Source organism: Diadema antillarum, unplaced genomic scaffold, assembly GCF_040938485.1.
Source record: "Diadema antillarum isolate AM-2024a unplaced genomic scaffold, OU_Dant_1.0 seq00001039_RagTag, whole genome shotgun sequence".
NCBI lineage: Eukaryota > Metazoa > Echinodermata > Echinoidea > Diadematoida > Diadematidae > Diadema > Diadema antillarum.
In genome coordinates this window covers 975,696-1,000,212 of record NW_027271870.1, presented here as the reverse complement: position 1 = coordinate 1,000,212, position 24,517 = coordinate 975,696, and the positions used below count along the sequence as shown (strand labels likewise).

Sequence of the window (24,517 nt, the reverse complement as noted above, 5' to 3'; positions counted from 1 at the left end):
TTTAATCCTCCCCCCCCCCCCCCCACACACACACCCACTCACACACCAAAACAAAAGAAAAAAGAGCAAGCTGGCTAGAGGGCTTATACTTTGGGAAAATTAAGAAACCATGGCTTGTATGTAGTTGGCATATTTCTGTGTCCAGGATGACATGACATGAAATATCAGTTAATTCTGAGATATAATGTGCAAAGTGGGTGGTGGCTAAGGAAAATTTATTTCTGGCTTAGCCACAGTAAGTTTTTGTTTGTTTGTTTGTGTTTTTTTAAGCATGTCCAAGGTGATCAACATGTATGATATTTTGCTTTGTAATGGCTGAGCAAAAAACTGCCAGTTTTTCATTCTTTTTTTAAAGATTCTGTCTCATCCTATCACCTTCAAAACCACCTGTTGCACTCTTGCCCCCCTCCCCCATCCTCCCCTCCTCCTCCTCTCACCGTTCCCTGCTTCCATCATATCACCCATTCAGCAATGAGCAGGAAATTTGAAGGGGCCGCCTCCTGCTAGATTGTCTGCTAGCCGCATGTCTTCGGGACTTCTCTCTCCTGATGTTTGATCAAAATCTTGTCAGCTTCAACCAGATCAGTCCCATTTTTTTTCCACTATGCAAAGTCATCTCCTACTGTGAAAGCTAACTGTGATGGAATGCTCATAGGAATCAGAGAGTAATGCCCAAAATTGTGTTTCCCTTTGCGAGCAAAAGATGCTCTTCCTTTCATTTGTTTTTTCTGCAGTGTTGATGTAGTAACAAAATAGTCTCTAAGTGAGCTAAAAGATTAGGATTTGGTATTAAGAGCTTTTCATTATATTGAATACTATACACCTACAATGTACATGCGGTATATTACAGGGTCTTAAGAATTTGCGAAGATATTTGCCTCCCATATTACACATGCGCTGTAGGTTAAATGCCTCCATAATTGGAAAATGCTATTAAACCTTTCTTCTAATAAGAGATGATGGTTATTTTTATTTCTGCCACGGTAGTTGAAAGATGTCACATTTCTAAATTCTGCAACATATTACACTAGAATATAATTCAAGATGTCTTTTAGAGATGTATCTTATTCTATAATCAGGTGGTTGCTATTTGACCAGACCCCTCAACCCCACCCCCCCCCCCCACCCCCCATCCAGCCACATGCATGCACAAAGTTTGGAACTTTGAAGGCTATTAATCACTTTCAGCGATGCAGAGAATTCAATAAGGTTAAACCCAAACAAAAGAGGAAATGATGACTGTTGATATTGTGAATCCAACAAAGCTTTATGGGATGAGTGTAAAACTATATCGGTAAGTGTGTGGTTTTAAATGGAAAGGAACCACGAGACCATTCTAATTTTAGAAGTAATGACCCTTGTTTACCAAACATGGAGGGCTCTTTAATTAAAATTAATGATTAATTGTCACTGGATATGATGACTCATGAGGTTGTAATGACATGATGCATTTTGTGTTACTGCAACATGCACAGAATTGTAAATTTACAGTCCCTTTTGTCTCAAAGCCTATCTGAAATGCCTGAAAAAACCTGAAGAAAATATAGAATACAAAAAAGTCAGAATTTTCAGGAATAGTTTGATATCCTACTTTGAATGAAGATGGTTTGGTTTGACTTGATGCTTCTTTAAACCAAAATGTAGTCAAATTTAAATGAAGACGTAGCTGTATGTAAAGCTGGCAAGATGCTCTGTTGAACAAAAATGTAGTGGGATTTATAGAATGCATTAAAGATGCAGCTGTTTTTACAGTTGGCAAGAGCCAGTGAGAAAGGGGGTGGACAAGCAGAAATTGATGAGGAAAATCCAGGGCCTTTTTATGGCAGGATGATTCAATTGTCAAAAAAGTTGTCGTATCTTTACGAGACGGCTTAATCATTCATGTGTGAGTATTAGAAGTGAGTGTGAGAAGGGGTCATCCGACAATTTATAAGAACCTGCCATGTGGGGTGGAGGGGGAGGGACGTTATAAAAGGATCATATTCATAGGAAGATGCGTCATAGTATGAATCTGAGTTTATTTGAAGAATCTGTCCATGTTGCTACTCATCATGTTATATTTTTTCCTTTTCTTTTGTGATACTTCTTCAGTGGACCACAGATGCAAAGAAATCAATGGTTCAGGGGTAAAGGTACTCTTGAGGCCATAGACTCCTAGTACAGGCTGTAACCTGTTTTATTTCATTCTTTTTGTATAGTCTTCACCTACAACACTTCATGATATGTGCTTGATATTCAGTTTGGGAGAAAGTTTGAAGTATTACTAGGAAAGAATAAATACTCCCATGAAGTTTGGTATACTGCATTCATAATCTAGGAAACACTCACAAATAAAAGCACGAAATTGTTTACAATATTGTTCTCCTTTGCCACAGACACAAGATGCTATTTCTTGAATTTCCAAGTTTAGCAATGTATTCAAATTAATGGGTTTTTTTTTTTGCCTTAAAGTTGCTATTAAAATTGACAGAATATTTCATATCTATTTAATTCATATTTTCCTACCAAGATGCACAACAACACTGGATAACTAGTTTGGATACATTTGTTGTTGCTAGTTTGGGTCGTCCTGTTGTCCATGTTCAGACAAACGAAGTGATTTAACAAAGTGATATTGTGGTAATACCTGGTGAATTATGGTGATGTGTACAGGTGTTTCAATTTTAAAGGTTTTACTCAAATGCTCCACAAGAACCCTCTTGGTTACGATTCACACTGTATGTTACCTCCTTCCAAGGGGGTTAATATGCCCTGCATGTATCTATCCAGCCAGTGCAGACTGGGCAGTGACTTGACTTTGCATGGCTGCTTTGTTGCCATGGAGACGGCTCATGACCACCCTCCGGCTCTCTGCAGACTTTTCCGGTAAAGGGTTCCCCCCCCCCCCCACTTCTCTTTCCCCCCTGTTCTATCCCCCCTTAAAAGTAGCTCCAGACCCTTAATAGTACCCTGCACACACCTACATGTAGTTGGCATGTAATCTTTTCTTCCTTCCAGCTCTCACCGTCTCATTCCCCCCCCCCCCCCCCCCTTGTAGATGTCTTTCTGTATCTTTCATTATCTTGGGAGAAATCCAGCCATATCAGCTGCCCACATGCTGGTTAAATATAGTTAAAAGACTTTCTGGCTTCCTCAGGCTCATCGTAAACTTATTCAAGGACTACGCATCTATAGTTTCCCTTGTATTATATATTTTTAATTCTATAGATGTGGTGAGAATCTAGTGATGATGGTTTAAATAGGTTTGCAAGAATTGTGACTCGAATCGTGGGTGCACATGAGCCCCTGCGCGCCTGTGTACACTTTTTTGGACAGTTCCTGGACACGATACAAAATTTTCATCTTATCTTCATCAGCCAGATCCATATGAGTCATCCATCGACACCTACAGATGCATTCAGATCTTGAAGTGTACAAATTTGACGGAAATGGACTAATTTCAGGAGTCTTGGTTTAATGTTGCATTATAAATGTGGTTTGAATACAGTTTAATTGATGCCATACATGTAAACAATATTCAGCAGTGTGAGCTTGTGATTCGTAGTGAACAGGGCACCTCTATACATGCATACTGTTTAAAGGGTCATATTATGTTGGAAGAGCAAAACATTTTCAGCATCAGATATTACACAGTTGACTTTCTATGTACTGTACTTCTAGTGTGATCTACATGTATCTATAAAGTAGGTATGCCCATTTTGAGTACCTTGTTGATGTTTATGTGTTTTGTTTTGTTTTGCTTTTTTTGTTAGATTTTTTCCCTTGCAATTTAACTTTTAATAGCAAAATCTTTAGTAGGGTTTTAGGTTTAGTTTGATGTAGGGATGAGGATTACGGTTAGGGTTACATATGTGGGTAGAATTTATGTTTGGCTTATCATGCAGATATTTCATGGGGAGCAAATGTTGCAGGAACAAATGTCATGAAACCAATTTCACCACACAGGCTCATTGATTATAATTTATGAAGGTAGACAGCATGCGTATGACACATCCTGTGATAGTAATGTGGAGATACAGTACCTGAATGATCTACAGACACTGAATATCATATACCCATTGTAATGTGCAGAGGCCGAGGTCCTTGAGCAACATGTAGCCCCAGACCAAGGCATCAGCATCAGTGAAGGCTAGCAATCGGTGCTCTACTTTTGTAAGATTTTTGATTTACAAAGAGAAGAGACCGGTTGCCATGGATATGAGATCAGCACGCAGCGTTACGTATGTCAAAAAATAGAAAACGAAAATAAAAAGACCGACATGGTCTGCTTCTTTCAGCGAAGGACACGGCGGCCTTTTATCCCCCCTTCTCTTCCTAATATTTTGTAGTATATTATTAAAGAACGACACTCTCGGCTCCAGTCCCTTCCTGCTGCAGTCGCTTATCGCTGCGAGATAGAAGGCTAAAGCGGCCTGTTCTCAATTACCACGTGCTACCCAACAAGGCTGATCTGGACCTCAGATTGTGTAGGGGACAATTGCCATCTGGAATTAGTTTAAGGGAGAACTGGTGCCAGTCGATTGGGAAACCACAACAACAGCAACAACAACGAAATAAAGAAGTGGAATGAGTGAGAGAGAAAAAAAAAAATAGATGCCGGGAGAGAAAGGGGAGAGATGGAGACCAAAGAGGAAATATACTAGGCAGGCATCAGAAACGGTCATGGGACACTGTACTTTCTACAATCTTTTTCCCTAATTGTAAATTCCTTCCTGGGATGAACTTCGTGGGTACTTATCCCATTTCAATTTCATTTTTCATCTATAAAAAAAAAATGAGAGTCATGGATCGGAACTGATCTCCAACGATGTGATATTTTCCTCTCCTCTGTACTTTTTGACCCTTCATAACATTTGATTTCGTATAGGAGTTACACATGATACTATATACTGTATCAGTCTTTCCCTAAAGTGTGGGGAAAGACAGCTAATTTGAATGGAAGCATCATTGGAGGAGATATGTGTAGAGATAATTTGTTATGATAGATATTGAAGTGGAACTTACAAAGTACTTGTAGCTTTGACACAAGTGTAATCAGTAACTGTATAAGCCATGTATTTTGCAAGGTTTTTACTTTCATGAATTGCTCTTAAAATTGGGGGCTATTTGTGAATCTAACAACATACAAAAACATATCCGATATGATTGCGATGTGCATGCATATTCTCCATTCAGTACTGTAATCCTTGATGGTGAATTTAACCGCTCGCAAAATTGTTGAGAAGTCCTGATTGGCGAAAGATTAGACTCACTAGATATATGGCGTATACGGTATTTGACCAGAATGATGCCCCAGAGAAATCATGTTACTTTTCAAATGATGGCTTTGCCCTTTTATGAAGGCTGTTCCATGTAGCATTATCAATTGTTGCTGGATAATGGATAGACCTGCTTGTCACAGTTGAGAAAACTACATGGAGACAATTGCTGTTATATTGAAGTACTCGGGGCTGGCAGTTTTCTTTTGTTATATCAAAATTTTGTTATAATTGAAGGGAATTTTGCACCATAGACTTCGATGATGACAAATTTTGGACCTTAGATTTTACTTTGTTGTGAGGAAATTTCTTCTTGATTCTGTTTATTGTATCGGGATCATCCTGTACTTTTCTATACCTTGCTTGTAAAGTAGAAGCAAAGCTTCCCTCTGGAACATACCAAACAATGCTATTTTATATTCCTAAGAATATTTTTCTCTCTTTCCATGCGACCCATAGGATCTCGAGAATCAGATGGATGTTGGAGAAAAGAGACGCCAGACACTCTTGAAGGACTTCCATACTCTGTGAATGGGATGGGAAGACAGCGTCGCAAGAAGTCGGTTGCCACGACGATCCACGTGCCGGAGGGGGATCTCTCAACACCGGATGTGGAGCGTGAAAAGTCCATGGAATGATTCGAAATCCACAATCAGATGTTGATCATCTGACTCAACTACATCCCCTGATTTCTCATATGACAAACAAGAAGAGCTTTCTCTTAACTCTGATGTGTGGCAAAACGATGCAGAAAAGTATCTGTTTGATTATTGTTTTTTTCCATGGTTCTGTTTGATAGACAAAATCTGAAAACTTTCAGTTTTGCTGACATGATTCATCCATGTTTGATAAGAAATATTTATCATTTTTTACATGTGTGTGTCTCTGTTTTTGGTGCTACGTGTAAAAGGGAATACATACTTTAGTGCCGATGAGGTGACCCCATACCGTGTATTCCTCTCTCTCTCGGCTTCTGATTAAAACAGGCACCATCTGTACTCTTTCCTCCTATCTTTGATAAGTAATGTGTGAATTACGGAGGCTTGAATGTAGGGAGAGCAATACCTTCATCTACCATACAGGAGGGTGAGGAATGTGTCGACCATGTGACTATCTCTCCCCCAAGACAGGAAAACTCTAGGCTTGTTCATATTGCAGGCAGGCAGGGTGTGTTCACACTGAGACTTTGAGGCGTATGAAAAAAGCTTGTGTCTCTGTTATTCATTATAGGCAGCAGGATACAAAAACATAGTTCCGGTTTATGATGCTGTAACACAGATATCGTACCTGTCAACCATTCTGATATTGTAGGAACATACCTTATATCCAGAAAAGGAATGAGCTTTATTTATGTCCTGTATTTGTAAACATTTGCTAAAAGTAATGCATCGTAGAGTGATGAAACTTTCCAATTTTTGCAAATTGTGCTCCAAATTCTCATCATTTCTGTGTTTTAGGTTGGCAGGCCTGTCGTGTGGTCGGTTAATAGAGGGATATATGTGCAGTTTTCTTGAACCCGTTCTAGGGTATATTGTAACCATGGATGAAACAGTAGTCTACCCTGGATTACCCTCAATTGGACATGCTTGTGTGGAAAAAAAAAAGAAAAGAGCAGTTTACATAATGAATCAAAGAGCTTGTTTGTTTAATGCATGGGTAGTCACACAGAATGATGCACTGTAATACCACACACTCACACGTGCACAGTATAAGCACATTTTTACTTTGCCATTATAATATGACTCTTCCAGAGCTGCGCAGGGGCCTTCTGTAGATACCCGCCTCCTTGTCCTTCTCACTTTGGGTAGCAGCCATACTGATTTACACGGTCAATCGTAATCATGGACAATAATGAATGTCTCTGATCCCCCCCCCCCCCCCAGTATGATAGTATGAATGACCAACTTCATGGAATGATCCACAAACAATGCACAAATTGATGGGAAAATGAGACATGCAAAGCAGTGTCCCTCAAAGTAGTGTACAATGTGCATGATGCAGGTCCTAGTCCCACACCTTGTGTTTTAATGTGGTATTCTTGGTTTTAGTCTTTTATTTCAAAGTAACCATCACAATGATCATCTATTTGACTATAGCTATACTTGCACAAGTATGAAGGCTGTCTCTTTTCTATTGTTACAACGGCCATACACTGTAGAGCTCAACTTTTGTAAATGGATGAGTTTTCTTTGTTTTCAAGGTGTCAACTTGCCCAGAGACAGATTAAAAGCCTATTCTATCATCAAAAATTTTCTTCTGAAAAAAAAAAAAAATGGCTGGCCAAACAGTTTATTCAGAAAGCTATTTAAGTGATGCAAGATCAGTCTCTGATTTGGTCAAAGTTTGGGAGAGTTTTTTCTTTTTTTTTTCTTGTGCTGCCTGCTTTATATGGTATGATTTTTCTCTCCAATGTGCTTGATGGTAAATGCTCATCTGAACATTCTGAAGGCATTGTTGTGAGGAGTTTGACCATGTTTGCATTGAAGAGATACACTGTGTGTTGATCATCATGTGGCATATGCTGCCAAAGTTTTTGTTTCGTAAACAAGCGCTGCAGGAAAGGTCCATGTGGAATCATGTGATTGAAGGGACACCTTTGATTGGTTGATGTCTTGTGGATCATTGTCATGTGATATGTCAGAGTGAGGACAAAGACTAGTAAGGACGCATATATTTAATCAAAAAAAAAAGTGAAAAGTGAAAAAAAAAAAGACGGTATGACTATTGCAACTGCTAGAAACATAGAAGCATGTGCATGTCTTTGATTTATGTTTCAGAGTGGTTAAGGATATTCTTAACAGCTTTCGATGAACAGATTTACTTGAAGCATTTTTTCCTACGTCCATGCAGTATGGGAGGTACCTGTATCCTTACAGTAACCATGGAGACCTGTGTGTGTGTGCATACTTTGTGTATTTTGGATAAAGAGACCTTATTTTTGTTCACAGTTACAAGTAAAAGTATCAAAAGTATATGCGCATATTTAATTTTTGTACAGCTACTTTTTTTGCCTCAACTCAACATGTGTGTTGACATGCCGCCAAATCATGAATGTATGTGATATAAATGTTCTCTTGGTGGGCATGGCTTTCTGATAATATCTGCAATGTAAGCCTGCAAAATAGTGTAGACTTCTTGGATGAATTTGTGGTCCCCTTGTATTATCCAAAGGGATGATGGGGGTTTAGCTGTGGGAAGGGGAGTTTATGAAGTTTAAGTGGCATCTCTTTACTTTCCTCAGGTCATTACTTCTTCATCTGCATTGAACTTTCTGAGTTATCTCGCTGTATAGTGTTGACTAATGATCCAGGTCATGTCAGATATTGGAAGACAATTGATATTTGTGTGGAAGGTGGAGAAGTGATGTGTCAGAAGTTATCATTTATCTGCATAATCTTTGCTGGAAAGAAAAAAAAAAGACTATAATTTCTGTCTGTACAGAACAATGGCTCTTGTTACACTGCTACAAGATACTGACTGGTATGTGCATGCTACATCGGCCAAGTTTCGGTTGTGTGCTTGTCTGTCTTAGCGGCATATTCACATGTCATAACATTCATCCCTGTCAGGCAATAGTGTCTCTTTGGAGCATGGGGGGAGATGCTGTTAGCCGGCTGACTTCTGGTACAGTTCTCATGGTGATGTTTTGTATTAATGGTGGAGTTGTTCCTGCCCTACCCCTTTAACCCGTTTGGGACAGGCTGATTTTGCTGCAACACACAATTCCCATAGACATTCGCCCGAGTATACTCGGGACTCATCCTCAATGGGTTAAAAGGAAGGCAGGGTTTGTAGGTAATCAAATCTTTAGCTCTTAATTCTTGGCTCTTCTTCATCTTTCTTTTTAATGTACCCCTCTGAGGGGACCTGACATTTAAAGGTAAAACATAGTTCTCATAGGCCTGCAGAAACTGTTGAAGTTTACTCTAGAATGGAGACATGTGTAAGAAATGTGTGGAATAACACTGATAACATGATTTCAGTTGGGTAATGATGAAAATGTGAAATATTACCCAAAGAGGTACGTTGCGATACCAGAGCATTCCCAGTCATGGTTACTATGTGATGTTTTAGAGTGGATTACATCAATTACTATATATCATTCCATTGCAACTTGTTAACTGCATGTGATTCCATACTACTTCTAGGACACAATTTGGTCATCACATACTAGTAACGTTCTACCTTCTCACTAATGAAGGGGGAGGGGCTTCCGGAATGAAAGTCCGATACTCCGACTTTTATGATTTCATACTTCTGCTCTCAAAATACTCCAAAATAACTGATTGTCCTGTCAAATCACATCATCCAGACAAGTTTCTTGGTAGACCCTTTCGATGTTTTGCAAGCATATTCCAAATGGTAAATGATGCGTTTTGAGCCTTTTTGAGAACTATGTTTTACCTCTAATGCCCAAAGTTATTCATGCCTCCCGCAAAGAGACCCCAATGCGATGTAAACAGTAAAGCTGTACAATGCATTGTGTGAAGCAGAGGCGTCACCATATCACAGTGTTAAGTGCAAGATTTATGTGTGTACCAGTATGCAACTTCATTTGTATAAGTGATCTGTGCGACAATATACATATCTAGAAGTCCAAACATGAATTGAATTCTTATGCTGTTGCTGATGAATGATTGCAGAAAATTTTCTGTGTATTCAGGGAAATATTATGTGTATGCGAAGAAATTATCCATCTCCATATGACTGTGTACAGCGATGCATTGGGAATACTCGTATAAGCATACAAGATACTGTATATTTTAAGTCCATGTTTACACAGAGTCTGCCCTTATACCGTAATGGTGGTAGTATATGTAATGGCTCAAATGCCATATTGTGCATTTGTCATGAATTGTTCCATCATATAAGGCTGGATTGGTTATTTTGTTATACATATTTTTTTGAATGTCAGTAAGTATATTTGTGCAAATAACTTCCAGAAATTGAATGTTGTTTTTTTTGTGTTTTTTTTTTTCATTCTAGGCAGGATTTTTTACTTGCACAACCTCACACACACACACACACACACCCACACATGCCGATTATGTTCCATTATTTGTTGTTTTTGTTGTTTGGCTTCCACTCTGTATCTCTGTCTAGATACACAGGGCATTCACACGCAAAAAAATTATACTAGAACAGTATAGTTATACCAAAACGGTATAGCTATACAATGAATTTATACGTCTGAACGCTGACTAACGAAACGACGTATAACGAAACGACGTATAACGAAACGACGTATAGCGAAACGATAGTCAGAGCATCGTTTTGAACTAGAATTCGAACTAGAATTCGATAACGAATCAGCATTCCGTGTGCGTCTGAACGTATGGCGACCATAGAACGGTATAACTGGGCGGGGTTTAAGGGAGTGCACACGAAAGGTGACCCCACAGCTGTCACTCATGACTATAACAGCAAGTGCAGTGGGAAACTGCACATCTATACGACGTTTCCCAGAACGGTCGAAATTAGTGTCTGAATGGTCTGTCGGCTATACGACGATTCTTTATACGTCGTTTCGTTATCGAGTTTTGGTATAAAATGACACGCGTCTGAATAGGGGGACAGTCATTGCTTTACGGCATCTTCATCTGCATAAGAGAGAATGTCTTCAGTGGGTTTTGTATTCTTCAGTGCCACACGAGCAAATATTGTCTGTGTAGAGGATGTAAGTTTTTTGTTTTTAATTTTTGATTAGAGCATGCTAAACAACTGTACAAACCCTGAATCCAATGGGACATATATGATAAGAATCTGCTTAGAGTAAAGACATCAAGTTTTCTGTTCTTTTAATCTCTCCTTTTCCTCCCCCTCGCTCTCTCTTCTTTTTTGCTCTCTTTTTTTTTGGGGGGGGGGGTGGGGTGGAGGGGGGGGTTGGGGAGAGGGAGATTCTTCTGCCAATGCTTACTGTGCCAGCATTATGTATAGTGAAAATACAGTGCAGAAACCCCCACAAGGCAATCTGATAGTGAGATGGCATATGAGTGAAAGTCATGTACAAAAACACTGCTTCTGTCATGGTAGGGGCGCGGGATGACATGTGAACAGTAGCCCAAGGTGATGACAGGTTATACACTTAACCCTCTCAGTGCCAGGGACTTTGGACAGTGTGTACAATGCTATGGGGTTTTCTGTGCTAATCACCACTCAAAGCTCACAAAGGGTTAACCTCACATCAAGGCTTACCAAAACATTATTGGACACAGTAAGGAGGTAGTTGATCCTTGACTTCAAGGGAATGAGGAACTCGCCATAAAAGAAACCCCAACAGTGTAAGAACTGTAATTTGTTGACCAGAGGTTATCCACTTAATCTCTCAGACGGGCTTAAAGATATCTAGCAGCCACTATCTTTTAGCTGGAGATTAAATCTCTGTTCTGTTTCATCTAGTGTGTTCTAATGATAGGATGATCAACAATCTCCGTGGACTGAATGAATACTTCTGCTGAAGTAGACCAGAAAAACTTAACAACCTGTCCCCATCTTCTTATACTGTCAGAGCTACAGACTAGATCGTGCATTTACCAGAGGACAAAAACGGAAGACGAGTATATTTCTTGGACAGTCATCCCAGTACGAGTATACCTCAAGTAGAGAATTAGCCTTGATGATATCCCAAGAGGGTATTTTCCAGGGGGAATTGTCAGTCACTGGGTAGTTGTCAGAAGGTTAGCTGTTGAAGGGTAGTTGTCCAAGGGTTACTTGTTTCAGGAAGTGCACGTTAATCCAGGAACTGTCCCTCTAGGTTCCTCCTTTTTTTTTTTTCATATTTTTCTCTCATGTTTTTCTTTTTCTTTTTCTTTTGCCTATGACAAGTAACTGCTTCACTCTACGGTTCTTTCCGCTCAGATCTTAGCCTTTACTCAAGGCGCTGTCGCGACCTACTCCTTACTGCACGCGAAATTTGCCCTTTGAGCGCATGAGTGCGTGTAGCCGTGATATGACGGTCGCTCAAATCCCAGCACAATCAGTGCCCGGTAATTCATAAATTTCGTAAAGACTGCCAAAAGATGGTCTGGATTGTTGACTTGCCTGCGCGAAATCAGAAGACGCACAATCTACCTGAATAGATAATCATGAAACTAACCAATGTTTCAAAGGGCTGTGGGTTCATCAGCAATGCATCGCGGGACAATTTTTTGCTGAACTGCATCATATCTCATAATTTCTTTTCGACATCAGCCCTCTCCCGCATCAGCCTCACCATCAATTTTCGGGTAATCTTTCAGGGCTGGGAAAAAAAACTCACATTATGTCTTCGGACGAGTATAGAAAAAAAATAAAGCATAGACAACATGATTATCGTGTACGATGGATGACTTACAACCTTTTATGCTTGCTGGGTTCTGGCATTGTATATAGGTATACAAATAGAGTACAGGGATTATTTTGTACATAGAACAAATACAGTTTCTATATCGATGTATTTCTTTGTATCATGGAAACTTTGGCCTTCTATCGGCCTTCATTATCAATAAAGTTTGGAAGAAATCTAATCTTGTGTGGTGTTTTCAGTGATTATCTTGAAGCATTTCTGTGATCTAATGTTGGGTTTCAAGTATGTTGATAGCACGACGAGGGTAGAGTCATTGCATGAGTGCGCTCTTGTAACCGTCTCGACTCTCAGGTTCCATTACCTTTTCTATTTCCAGTGGAATACGCATGTACACCATGAACAAAAAGAATTTTTTGTCTCCAACTCCCAACCCATACCTGTTCCCTTAATCCTGATCCAGTTACACAATTACCAACAAAAGCAAGAACAAGACGAGGCAAAACCCTCTGCAGTTTACGCTTAAACTTTGTCACGCACGCACATATACATACACACACACGCACATACACACATTTATATTATAATACCACCTCTCACACGTACTTATTCGCAGGGAAATACCGCCACAAAGAGCTCAGAACTACTGTTTCAAATAATCTGGTAGTCCCCCCCCCCCCCCCCACACACACACACACTCTCTCACAATTGCATATAGGGATTACTGCGGAATATCCAACCTTATGGTACGTTCCCACTCGGCCGAGTTGTAGTCTCGAGTGATGGCGAGCGAGCACGAGATTTAACTCGCGTAAACTCGCGTGTAACATGTCCAAAAATTTGCAACTCGTTGCAACTCGTGCTAAACTCGTAATACACTCGCATTACTCGTAACAAGCTCGAGGTGAACTCGTATAACTGGCTATTTATTTAAGCATTCATAAATTAGAAGGAGGCGAGTAATAACGAGTTGTATAGTTTGCGTCTCGAGCTTGTTACGAGTAATGCGAGTGTACTAGGAAGTTAGGACGAGTTGCAGCGAGTTGAACGAGTTGGTAAAATTTTTGAACATGTGAGGACTTGCTCGCGACTTCAAGCAGAGTGGTTGTGGCGAGGTACGCCGAGCCGAGTCGCGCGTTATTCCGAGTTACATGAAGAGCTTGACGCGAGTTATTGCGAGTGCGACGCAACTCTCCACAACTCACCATAACCATGACAACTCGCCACTACAACTCCGCTGTGTTCGACAGATTGATTTCGTATGCATTTGATAGGTGTAATTCACGAAAAATTAGCAATCTATGGGCATTGGTGTATAAAACGGGCATTCAAAAACAATCGAACTACTTATTTTTTTGTGTAATACATATAACCTTTTCATAGAATAGAAGAATTAGACCGAGCTACGTTACTGTCAGTCGTACGAAGAAATATCAAAACATAATTTATATCGTAATCAGAATACTTCTGGGAAAGTTTAGTGTCCAAGACGATACAACATTTTCTTAGTGAATAACATATTTCGTTCTTTTTTTTGTTATATTCAACACTAGTCTGTTATTAACCAACCATAATTGTTCTATTTTCTCAATTCCTCATTAAATGAATTAATCATTTGACTGCATGAAAACCTACTACAGTACCAAATTACTTTCAGCATTTTGCAATACACAGAATGTCTCTGTACACTATGTCTTCGTGGCCGTATGTACAATAGTGTACACACAACGCCACGTCAAGATAACTTAAACTGATCTCTACGAGTGCCGTGTATATACGATTAATTAGGATTTCTCGGCAGTTCAAGACATAGCTACAGTTGTGCAAGTGCGCGTCACTGATTGGATGGTTCTTAGTAGAGTTGTAGACATGTTTGAGATCCTATAACCGACCAATAAGCTGCTGGTATTCTAAAGAATGGATATGATGGTATACTATAGCAGTTAAGTGGGAAGAACGTTGCGGAAGATGAGTATTATAGTCCCACATTTATTCTGAGCAAAAACGTGAAACATGGTTCTCTTCACGAGATGAGATTATGTGGCGCCTTATGGAACCAAACAACTGAAACATCGGAAAAGGAAGTAAAGAATGGCACACATGGGCGACATCTCAGCCACAGTATTCTGACCACTGCGGTCCGCGGACTTGCCAATGTATTTCAGAGATGCCCATACGTGTATAGCCAAATCGCTTAAAGAGGAAATCCAGTCCAAATATAAGTTAGTTTGATCAGTAAAAAAAAGAGTAAAATCTTATGAGTTCAACGGTAAAAGTTTGACTGAAATCGGAGTGAAAAATAAGGAAGTTATGACATTTTGAAGGTTTGTTTATTTCTGCAAAAGCAGTTCTTGTACAGTGGATATGAATATGCAAATGAGTGAGCTAACCCATGTCATACCCTCACAATTTTCCATTGATTGTGTATACCCCCCCCCCCCAAAAAAAAAAAGAAATGACGAAAATTCAATGTTTCTGTAATTGAAGTCTCAAACATGATGTTATTCCTGGTTGAATAACTTCAGAATAGTGATCAGTTAGATATACGAGGATTGGAGCCTCGGGCATAATTGCGTTTGAATGAAAAACTGGAAATTTCAAAATTCTATGTACAAACTATATGGTAAGTTGTGAGGGTATGACATGCTCACTTTGTCATTTGCATATTCATATTGACTGTACAGGAACTGTTTCCCCCCAAAATAGCGAAGCTTCAAAATGCCAAAATTCCTTATTTTTCATCCGATTTCGATCAAAATTATACAGTTAAACTCGTAATATTTTACTCTTTCTTATCAGACTAACATATATTTGGGCGGGATTTTTTCCTTTAAAGGGTCAGAAGGTCAAAAAGTTACAGTACATCTTCTGCCGATATACTCGTATCTTATTTACTGCCTTACTTATTTCCCCATTTCTCTGACAAAGGGCCATGAAGGGCTGTGGATTCTTAATTCGTGGAATTGCTGGTAAACTGCAAATGAAAAGTAATGTCTTCCGCTTGCACTCACTGATTGCAGTAAATGAGATAAATAACGGAAAGGTCTTAATTCCGCCAATGTCAATGGGTCATTAGCAGCACACCAGGCATGCCAGAGATTACCAGCACTCACTGATTGCAGAAAATAACACTGATTTTTTGATGTTAACTGTACCTGCTTCATTTTTCTCGCTTTCTCCTTTTTTTTTTCGTTTTGTTCTTGTGTTTAATGCTATTTTTACTTTGATTTGTTCTCATTTTTTAAAATAAATTTGTTCAAGTTAATACTTCAAGGGTGACCGTACGATGTGGCTATACATAGACGGGTGCCGGAAACGAGAATCTGGCTGTTTCCCAGCTACGCAGACGATTGCAGACCCCTGCCAAGAAAAGGGCGCGAGTTTTGCCATCCGCCGATTCTGATCAGATGCTGATAGTCATTATTGAAAGTGAAGAATGAAATGCTGAGGAGTTTGGACTTCAGAAATGAAAAAAAAATGCTGATAGGGATGTTTAAATTGATTTCTTTTATTTTCCTATACACCATCTCATTTTGTTTCGGCATTTCCTCCTCTACTCCACACGAGAACAAAGATTATATATCTTTAAAGATATAAATTTGATTCGTACGGAAGGAGCCAAACTTGAGTATAATCATGCCCCATTATGTATTTTTGTGTGTATTTTTATTGTACTCGTAAAATGATGGTGAATAAATTGAATTGCAATGAATTGAATTGAAATTCAAAAGAGCATGTCATCTATTGAGAAACTATGACATCAGTCAAACACTTTTCACTTATCCATCGAATGAATAAGAGACAAATACAAAAATATAACAACAGGTTACCCCCGCTGGGGTAATTATAATTTTATCCTAAGAAACAGACTAACAAACTAATCTGGCCGTGGACTCTTTGCGATTTTAACGGGGAAAGGCTTTGGCGAAACATGAATGCGAAAAATAACGCGTAAAATGCAAACACCGTCACACACACACACACAACACATATATACACACAAGAAGAAACAGAGAAACAAAAAGATCAATACTTATAGATGTACATTTTCACCAAATTTACGCTCTGAACGCGAGGCAGAGCCTCCTGTCGAAAGCCTACTGATTCTTCATCGCAAGCTTACGGTGGGAGTGTTTCACCTCACCGTTGCTTCGCCAAGCAGTATACGCTTTTCTATTTTCTCTTTCTCTTTTTTTTTCTTTCTTTGTTGTTGTTGCTGAAGATGATCATCAGAGACTTCCACATGGAAGTCGGTGATGTTTTTCTTAATCCCCGTGTCTCCCTCATTCATGTCCCTGTTAACGACTCCTGTCGTCAACTCTCTACGGTGTTTTCCAAATGATAGCACCTTTCGTTACAGTCTTCCCTCTGCACGAGCATCATTGCTATGTGGGTCGAAACAATATTTGCTCTCGGAACTCGAAGATAACGCGACGCTGAGCGTGAACGATAGGTACACCCGTCACGTCACAGCAGCAGGGACCACTGTGTGACCAGCCAATGACATGGTTAGAAAAAAATCAAACTTACAACGTGATTGGGTTCCACGTGATATTATGGTCTTATTTACCCAGGGTAGCTTCTTCAGCTCGAGTACATGTCCTCCATGGCAGAGGGCAATAAGGTCATTGTTGTTACGCCAGTGCAATGTAGGGTCCTTTACCCATTCTGTACTTGTGGGTCAAGAGGGGTAAAAATGGGTACAGCATGTTGTTCAAGAAGGGCGTATATGTATCGATGAGTTGAATCTCGGATCTCCTGATTAATTTAGTGTCCAATGTCCTGTCCACTAGTACTTCGGTGCTCTCATACACAACCCTCTCCACTTCTTTAGGACTGGCCGTAGGAGGTCGAAAGGAGTTGTCACTCTCAGTCTGTCTGGCAGTCCTCCAGGTTTGATAAAGTACATTTAAAGAGAGAAAGTCTTTGACAGCATATTGAAGGATTAAGCGATAACGCGTTATGTAACGTAAAGGTGACATAATCTCCTGATTTAATTTTCATACTGCGACTGTGACCGATAACTGCATTTCATGAAATCATCAGCATGAAATTTAGAAATTTGACATTTTCCTTATTCCGTAGACTGTTAAGAAACGTTCATCATTCTATTAATTCAACTCTGCTCTCTGTTTTCTAAAGTAACAGAAGCATCTGGCAGTTTCCTTTTAGGAGTAACATGAGAGGTCACTTTCTTAATTTCCAAACCGAAGTTGGAAACAAGAAAACTTACATCGGAGTGAAAAAAAAATAAACCGACCCAGAAAAGGAGGCAGGGGAGCTAGGAATGACTGTTTCTTTAAGAGATACATTGTAAAACTTTAAAAAAATATATATAATTTAATCTTATTCTTTCGTTCTTCCTTGCACTGAATTTGCAAGAATCATCCATCGATTTTGAAGTGCAATTGACATTATGTTTCAGTCTCGTCACCGCAAGATTTCTAAAGGAGCGGAGTTACAAAACGAGAAGAAATTTTATGAACAACACTGTTGATTACAAACGCTGGAAGGAAAATAGAAACAGGGGTTGGATTTGTTTTGGGAAAAAAAAAGTTACACTGACCTCGTTCTGTCTGATTAAATTTTATTTGGCAAATGGTAGCCGATCGGTAATCGGTCACTCTTCGAGAAGATGCCTTCGTTGCTGCGATCTCACACGTTCGTGTCGCCGAACAACTTTCGAGTGAGGGGCGAGAGAGAGGGTTGAACGAACTGATGGTCACAGGTGGCGACGGGGTGCGGGGCTTTTCGGGAGCTCGAACGAGGGGGAAAAGGAAAAGGGCAGTCGTGATTTTTGCGACAGCGCATGACATGCGATTTCCTGGCAGAAATAAGCAGGCGATTCGCTGATGCCCCTGTAAATACGCATGTGTACACCGCCGTGTGTGTGTGTGTGTGTGTGTGTGTGTGAGTGTTTTATGTGTATGGTTTGAAGAGAGTGTCCTTCCTCACTGGGGTCATCAGGACGAACGTTCCTCGCCACCATCTTCTCTCACCGAAGTCGTCAGAAAATCGGCATTCCGAAACGAATGCCTTCGGGGTGGCATTTCCGCATCCGGGCAACGACCGAGATCAGACGTCTTCATAGTGACCCCTACATAGTCATACTTTTTTTTTAATGCAAAAAAAGGGTATCTGGAATATCGCATGTGTTCATTACACCACTGCCAATGGAATTACCTACAAAATGGCTGACAAATGAAATGCATTGAAATTATCATTTTTTTTAAATTTGCGTATCGATGTTGAGAGAAGAACTTGAGAAATAGCGCCCGCATCATTGTACATTATACAATCTTGTACATTTTCTTGTTGCTATTAAAAGGAAATGTGTGTGTGTGTGTGTGTGTATAGATGTGTAAGGATTAATCGTTATTTCTAATTCGACCTTTTTTACAACTGCAAATTTTGTAATGAGCCTTTTTTATGTTTCACGTGAGACCATAATACCTTAGTCATGTTAGAGCCTTTAAGTATAGTGAGAAGAAAAAAGTTTCCTATGGGTAGAAATGCACATTCTTTTATCAATCGAAAAATAGATAAATAGATACAAATCGTATATAGATACATATCATTGATTTTAAAAAGTTCGATATGCAAACATCCCAGTAAAGCTTCATGAGTGAGCTACTAAAGTGAATGCTCTATCAAGTATCAAGTACACTTTACCTTCAGTACAAGTCAGTACAAGACAGTTATAGAAAATATTTGCCTTGTACATGTGTAACAATCACGAATGTAGGGAGGAGCTATTTTGAAATGAAGGAACAAATTGACACGTGACTTCTTTTTTCCATAAACCCCGACTAAAGCATCAATCAAAAACAAACAAACACACAAACAAACAAACAAACAAACAAATGTCTTTCTCACTTGTTTGACTTCAAGATAGTTTAAGGACAGGATTGTATGCTATTCCAAGTTACTTTGTTGAGAGAAATTAGCCTCTCGATATTTCAGTCCTTATGTATATACCACAATACTTACAAACCTCTAATTCCGCAGCATGATACACTATATATATATATATATATATATATATATATATATATATATATATATATATATATATGTATATATATATATATATATATATATATATATATATATATATATATATATATGTTATGTACACCAATGAGTCGGCGCCTGTCTTGAATTTCTATAAAGACGGTGGACACCACACGCTTGTAATAGTCAAGGTGAGGGCTTGCTCGGAGAGCTTCCGTGGCGGAAAAAGCGCGCTGCTAAAAATGGCGCCATAATAATTGATACAATCTGTCAGGACGGAGGAAGGCTTCTAGGAGGAGCAGAGCCCGTCAACAACGAGACACATTTTCGCCATCAACCTGCAACGGTGCGTGTCCAACATTGTCCAAGCGATGACGAGCAGTATTGCTCATAGCAACGGACGTTTGCAAAGGCATAATAGCCGAAACTATACTCTGACGGTTGAGGTAAACATGACTTTTCTGAGAACAGTTAATATCGAAAGGAATAGAAGGGCATTATCAAAATGGGGGTGACTCCAGCCCCCGCGGAAAAAGAAATGTCAAAGTGGTATGGACACAAAGAGAACGCATCATAATCTGAATCTGACAAGAAATCTTTGAATTGCGTCAAAATGAGCAACTGTGTGTTGTTTATCATTTTAAGAAAAGAGTTACCATCAAAGAGATTAGAAAGAAAGTATACTTCTTTCGACTACAGAGGCGGAATTGTACTCAGAGAAGCGGTGTCAGCTTGACGGCATTCCTGACATCAATCCAACTAATAGATATTGAGAAGGGCCCTGGGCAAAGTCGTGGGATGCTTCCCTACAGACTTCAAAGTTTGCTTCCTACCGCAGTTGGGTCTTTTACCAACAAAATGGTTAACAGTCCCAAGAGAATGAATGAAAAAAAGAACACTCAACGTGTTTACGTTTATCATGTCAATATATCACATTGAAAGGTGTTTTAATTTATTACAAAGAAAATGCCATCAACACGATATTGATTTTTTTTTCTTTCGTTTATTTCGGCTGACTGTTGTCATCAAACAGTTGTATATTGTTGATGACTTCCGGAGATTTCTGTGTGTGTGTGTGTGTGTGTGTGTGTGTGTGTGTGTGTGTGTGTGTGTGTGTGTGTGTGTGTAATATCCAGTCACTTTTCCCTGATGTGATGATGATATTCCTTGATAATATGTTTCCTTGAGTTGATTGGAAAGGCACAAGAGCAATAATGATAATTCTTGACGGCTTTTTTCCCGCCCGACACCGCAGGAAAGCACATACATCAAGGGACGCCTGAGTTTTAAAACACCTTTGTATTACTTTTTCTTTATTATTGTAGTTTTCTTTAAAATTCCGAATGAAATGATAATAATAATATTTCATGTGCAATCATTTTCAGTGAATTGTATTACAAAACGTTGGCGCCACATACCATAGAATAAGCACATACCGTTTTTGAGATGCAGAAATTTTTTTTTGTTTAAAAAAATTCTGCTATAGATAGATTTCTATTCAAAAATAAACAAGTGGAGAATATAGACTTGTGTGTATGCAAAATGTTGTATAGGGATTTGTGATTTGTTGAATTGGTGTCATATGACATTCATTATTTTCTTTGCAAAGTTATAGGTCAGTCTATACTCTATCAATACTGAACAAACTGTACATTCTAAGCCATGGGCCAATGAGAATTATTTAGACATCAAATGCATGTAAATGCTAGCCCTCCTTCATCAACTTACATGTATAATGTACTATGATGTGTAATACTCGAGATTATGTACTATTTATCTTATATAATACGTGCCGATGTGCGTGTGTATGTGTGTGAGTGTATAATAAAATGCATGTAATTGTGCGTATAAACGCGTGTACACCCTTCCTGACACGCCATCGAGGCACATAGAAACCGCCCCCCTTTGGAGACACAAACAACAGCACCTGGAATCCTCGCTAATCAGAAATCTCCTACAAGGGGTAATAAACTCTAGATCGACCACTATCGGGGGATCGAGGATGAATAGAGGAGGAGGAGGAGGGGTATAGAGGACGTGTTAGCTCCCTCGGATGATACCACGAGATTCCTGGGTCTCCAACGTATCCTTCCCCTGTGAAGTTGATAAACATAGATGACTTGATAAAAGTCATACTAAAAATAAGGAGCGATATTAAAGAGAGACACAGTCCCGACCATGCTCAAGTTGATTGCCATGTGCAGAGTGGAATAAACGGCCATGACAAGAAAACTTCTATTTAGACCCCCCCCCCCAAAAAAAAATGAAAATGATTAAACACCAATGCTCCAATCTTTACGGAGTTTTCTGTTTTACATAACGCTGCATGAATTCAAGGAGAAGAAATTATATCCTCAACTCCACTTCTTTGTAATGATTTAGCAATAGTAGCCTTCGTAAGAGGGACTTTTGGTTGCTGAAGAATATTGTCTAGGATTGATAATTTGACAGTCATGTAATAATTATTGTCCTACTGCGATCGACAGTGAATATTTCCATAGAACATCGCCAAGTTCCGAATTCCATAACTTCCTTTTGATGACACTCTCACCTACCTGTAGCGATGACTATACTCCTGATATATTCCAAAACACGAAACGGCGCAACCAATACAGCGGCACTTTGAATGGGAAGATTGCTCTCAGCGATCTCCGTGACCCCAGGGATCCATACTTTTCACCTTCACGACTATATAATAAGGTTTCCCCCTTGAATTGTTTTCAAATAACTCTTGTCAAGCAGTCACCACTTGGCGTGTAATTTTCTCAACGTTTCGGTCAACACTATTACGAAACTAAATCCAAAGAAGAGTTAGAGTCTGTATGGGTGAGCACTGAAAAAGTTGGGTTGAATCACTTCCAAAATGTCTGAAGGAAAATCTTTAAAATGTGATTATAGTAAACTCTGTTTATTTGAACCTAAAAAAAAAATTAAATCTAAATATGTATGTGGGCTGACGGAAGAACAGGAATGTTTTAGTAGAGCACAGCAGCTAAGATTGAGAAAAATTGGACAATCCGTTCAAAAGTTATGAATTTTTAAGGTTTCAATATACCACCATCACTGGATGAGAAGACTGTGACACCTTGTGACGTCACGTGTGGACAACGATATCAAGAAGAAGTAAGGAAAATTCTAAGTACTTTCACTATTCTGGAATAATGAAAGAGCACATGACTTACCTCTTTCAAAAAGTAGGGGGGATATCATTACCCTTTGCATATGCCAGTACCAAGTCGAGAGAATTATGTACTTTTCATTAAAAGCTCGAAATGACGTGGAATTCTTCAATGACTTTTACTGAATATAATTATTAGTGACCAAATGATGGGATTGTAGTACATCATAGTGCACAAGTCTACGTATAGTTGCACATTATTTTGACTTCCATTTTGAATGAATATAGCCCTACATTGCTATAATCATCTTAATTGATATTGCATGCATTTACCATCTTCTTGAGGACACACTATCTATCAAGTGCATTTTTACTTGAAGATATGAGCACAGATGTTTAAGGATAAAAGTCATCCCTATCGCTACGTGGAATCTGGCCCGAGGTAGTGCATAGCATGTCGTCTGCATCAAATGCGGCATTAAGGAGTAATTTGGCGGGAAATGGGCTCATAACTTGGCAGCGCGCCTAGTCAATATCCCTTGAGAAGATGGGCGTGTCCGAAAACTACCGTGTAAACGTCCATGTTGAGAAGTCAACATATTGGCGTAGTGCTTTCAGGCCCCAGGCCAAATTTGACCAAAATACACCTGTGCATTGCCGGAGAAATGTCCACTCAAAGCCTGAGAATCAAGATTGAAGAAAGTTCGACCATCATACACCGATAACTTTGGATACATTAGTTTAGTTCGTTGTCGCAATGTTTCACTGTTGCCAGATGGATCAAAATTCATGCACAAACATTTATTGAGAAAACAGCCACATATATTTTCTCCTTGAGGAGAAATCGACAAAATTTCCTAAAATATACTCCACTCGATAACGGTATCCAATGGAAACCAGTTCAAATATAGCACCGTAGTAAGAGAACTTTTGTCCAGTTTGGTGAGGATAATCATATCGTGTGATCTGTTTAAGACTATAGCTTGATTTTATATTAGTATTGCCGGGGGCAAATTATTTTTCAATAAAGCCCGATTAATTCTCATTTTCCCCATAAGAACAACAATGTAACGTTACTGACGGGAGAAAGAAATGAAATTTCACTAACTTTCTACGCATGCGTAGAAACTGTAGTTGATATGCCAACGTCTAATGTAAACAACTTGAAATAAGTGTTATTATCCACAGGTACTGAATAAACCAAAGTATACCCATTTTCAAAAGTAGGCCTACATCCAGTCATAATGCTTAATATAGTGCTATTAAGCGTACTCTATGAGCCTGATTTGACCATCACGATCAAATAAAAAAACGTAGGAACGATGCAAAGCAAAAGTATGTGAATGAACGGGTGAATGCTGCATTTGGCGAGAAAGTTGACAGCGCTATTTTGTTGTCTTCTTGACTTATTATTAGTGTACAGTATGTTGAATGTAAGCACTCCTTCAAAAATAGTTCCAGAATCTTCTGATCCGACGTCCTGAATCTTCACGTAAGTCTGTAAGTCATGAACCAAAACAAAACAAAGTAAAACAAAGCAAAGCAAAAAAAGAACAATAAAAAGGAAACGATATCAAATTGCAGTAGCGTCGATACGGCGTTGAATGACTATGAGTTTAATAAGAAAGCCTGTACTTTTTGACATTTGATGGCACAAATTACTTATTTCTTGTATATAGACGAATCAAGAGGCGCTGTTTTGCACAAAACGGGGATTCCAGAGAGGCAACGGAAGAGGCAGAAGACGAAAAAAGGGCAAGGTCGAGAGACTAACTCTTCATCGGTTTGGCGAAAAGTTCGCAAAGGTGCAATCATGTCACGGACAGTGAGTAGGGACGCAATCTA

At 39.2% G+C, this 24,517-nt stretch overlaps 1 protein-coding gene across 1 annotated transcript in view; it reads left to right on the top strand.

Annotated features, from left to right (window-relative positions):
• The window catches only part of LOC139742963 (E3 ubiquitin-protein ligase ARIH2-like), a 50,893-nt gene extending 43,495 nt beyond the window's left edge, over positions 1-7,398 (top strand). The window contains exon 13 of the mRNA XM_071653471.1: positions 5,718-7,398. Within this exon, the coding sequence (XP_071509572.1) occupies positions 5,718-5,789 (72 nt within the window). The 3' untranslated portion in view covers positions 5,790-7,398. The remainder of the gene's footprint in view (positions 1-5,717) is intronic.
• The last annotated feature ends 17,119 nt before the right edge of the window (positions 7,399-24,517 follow it).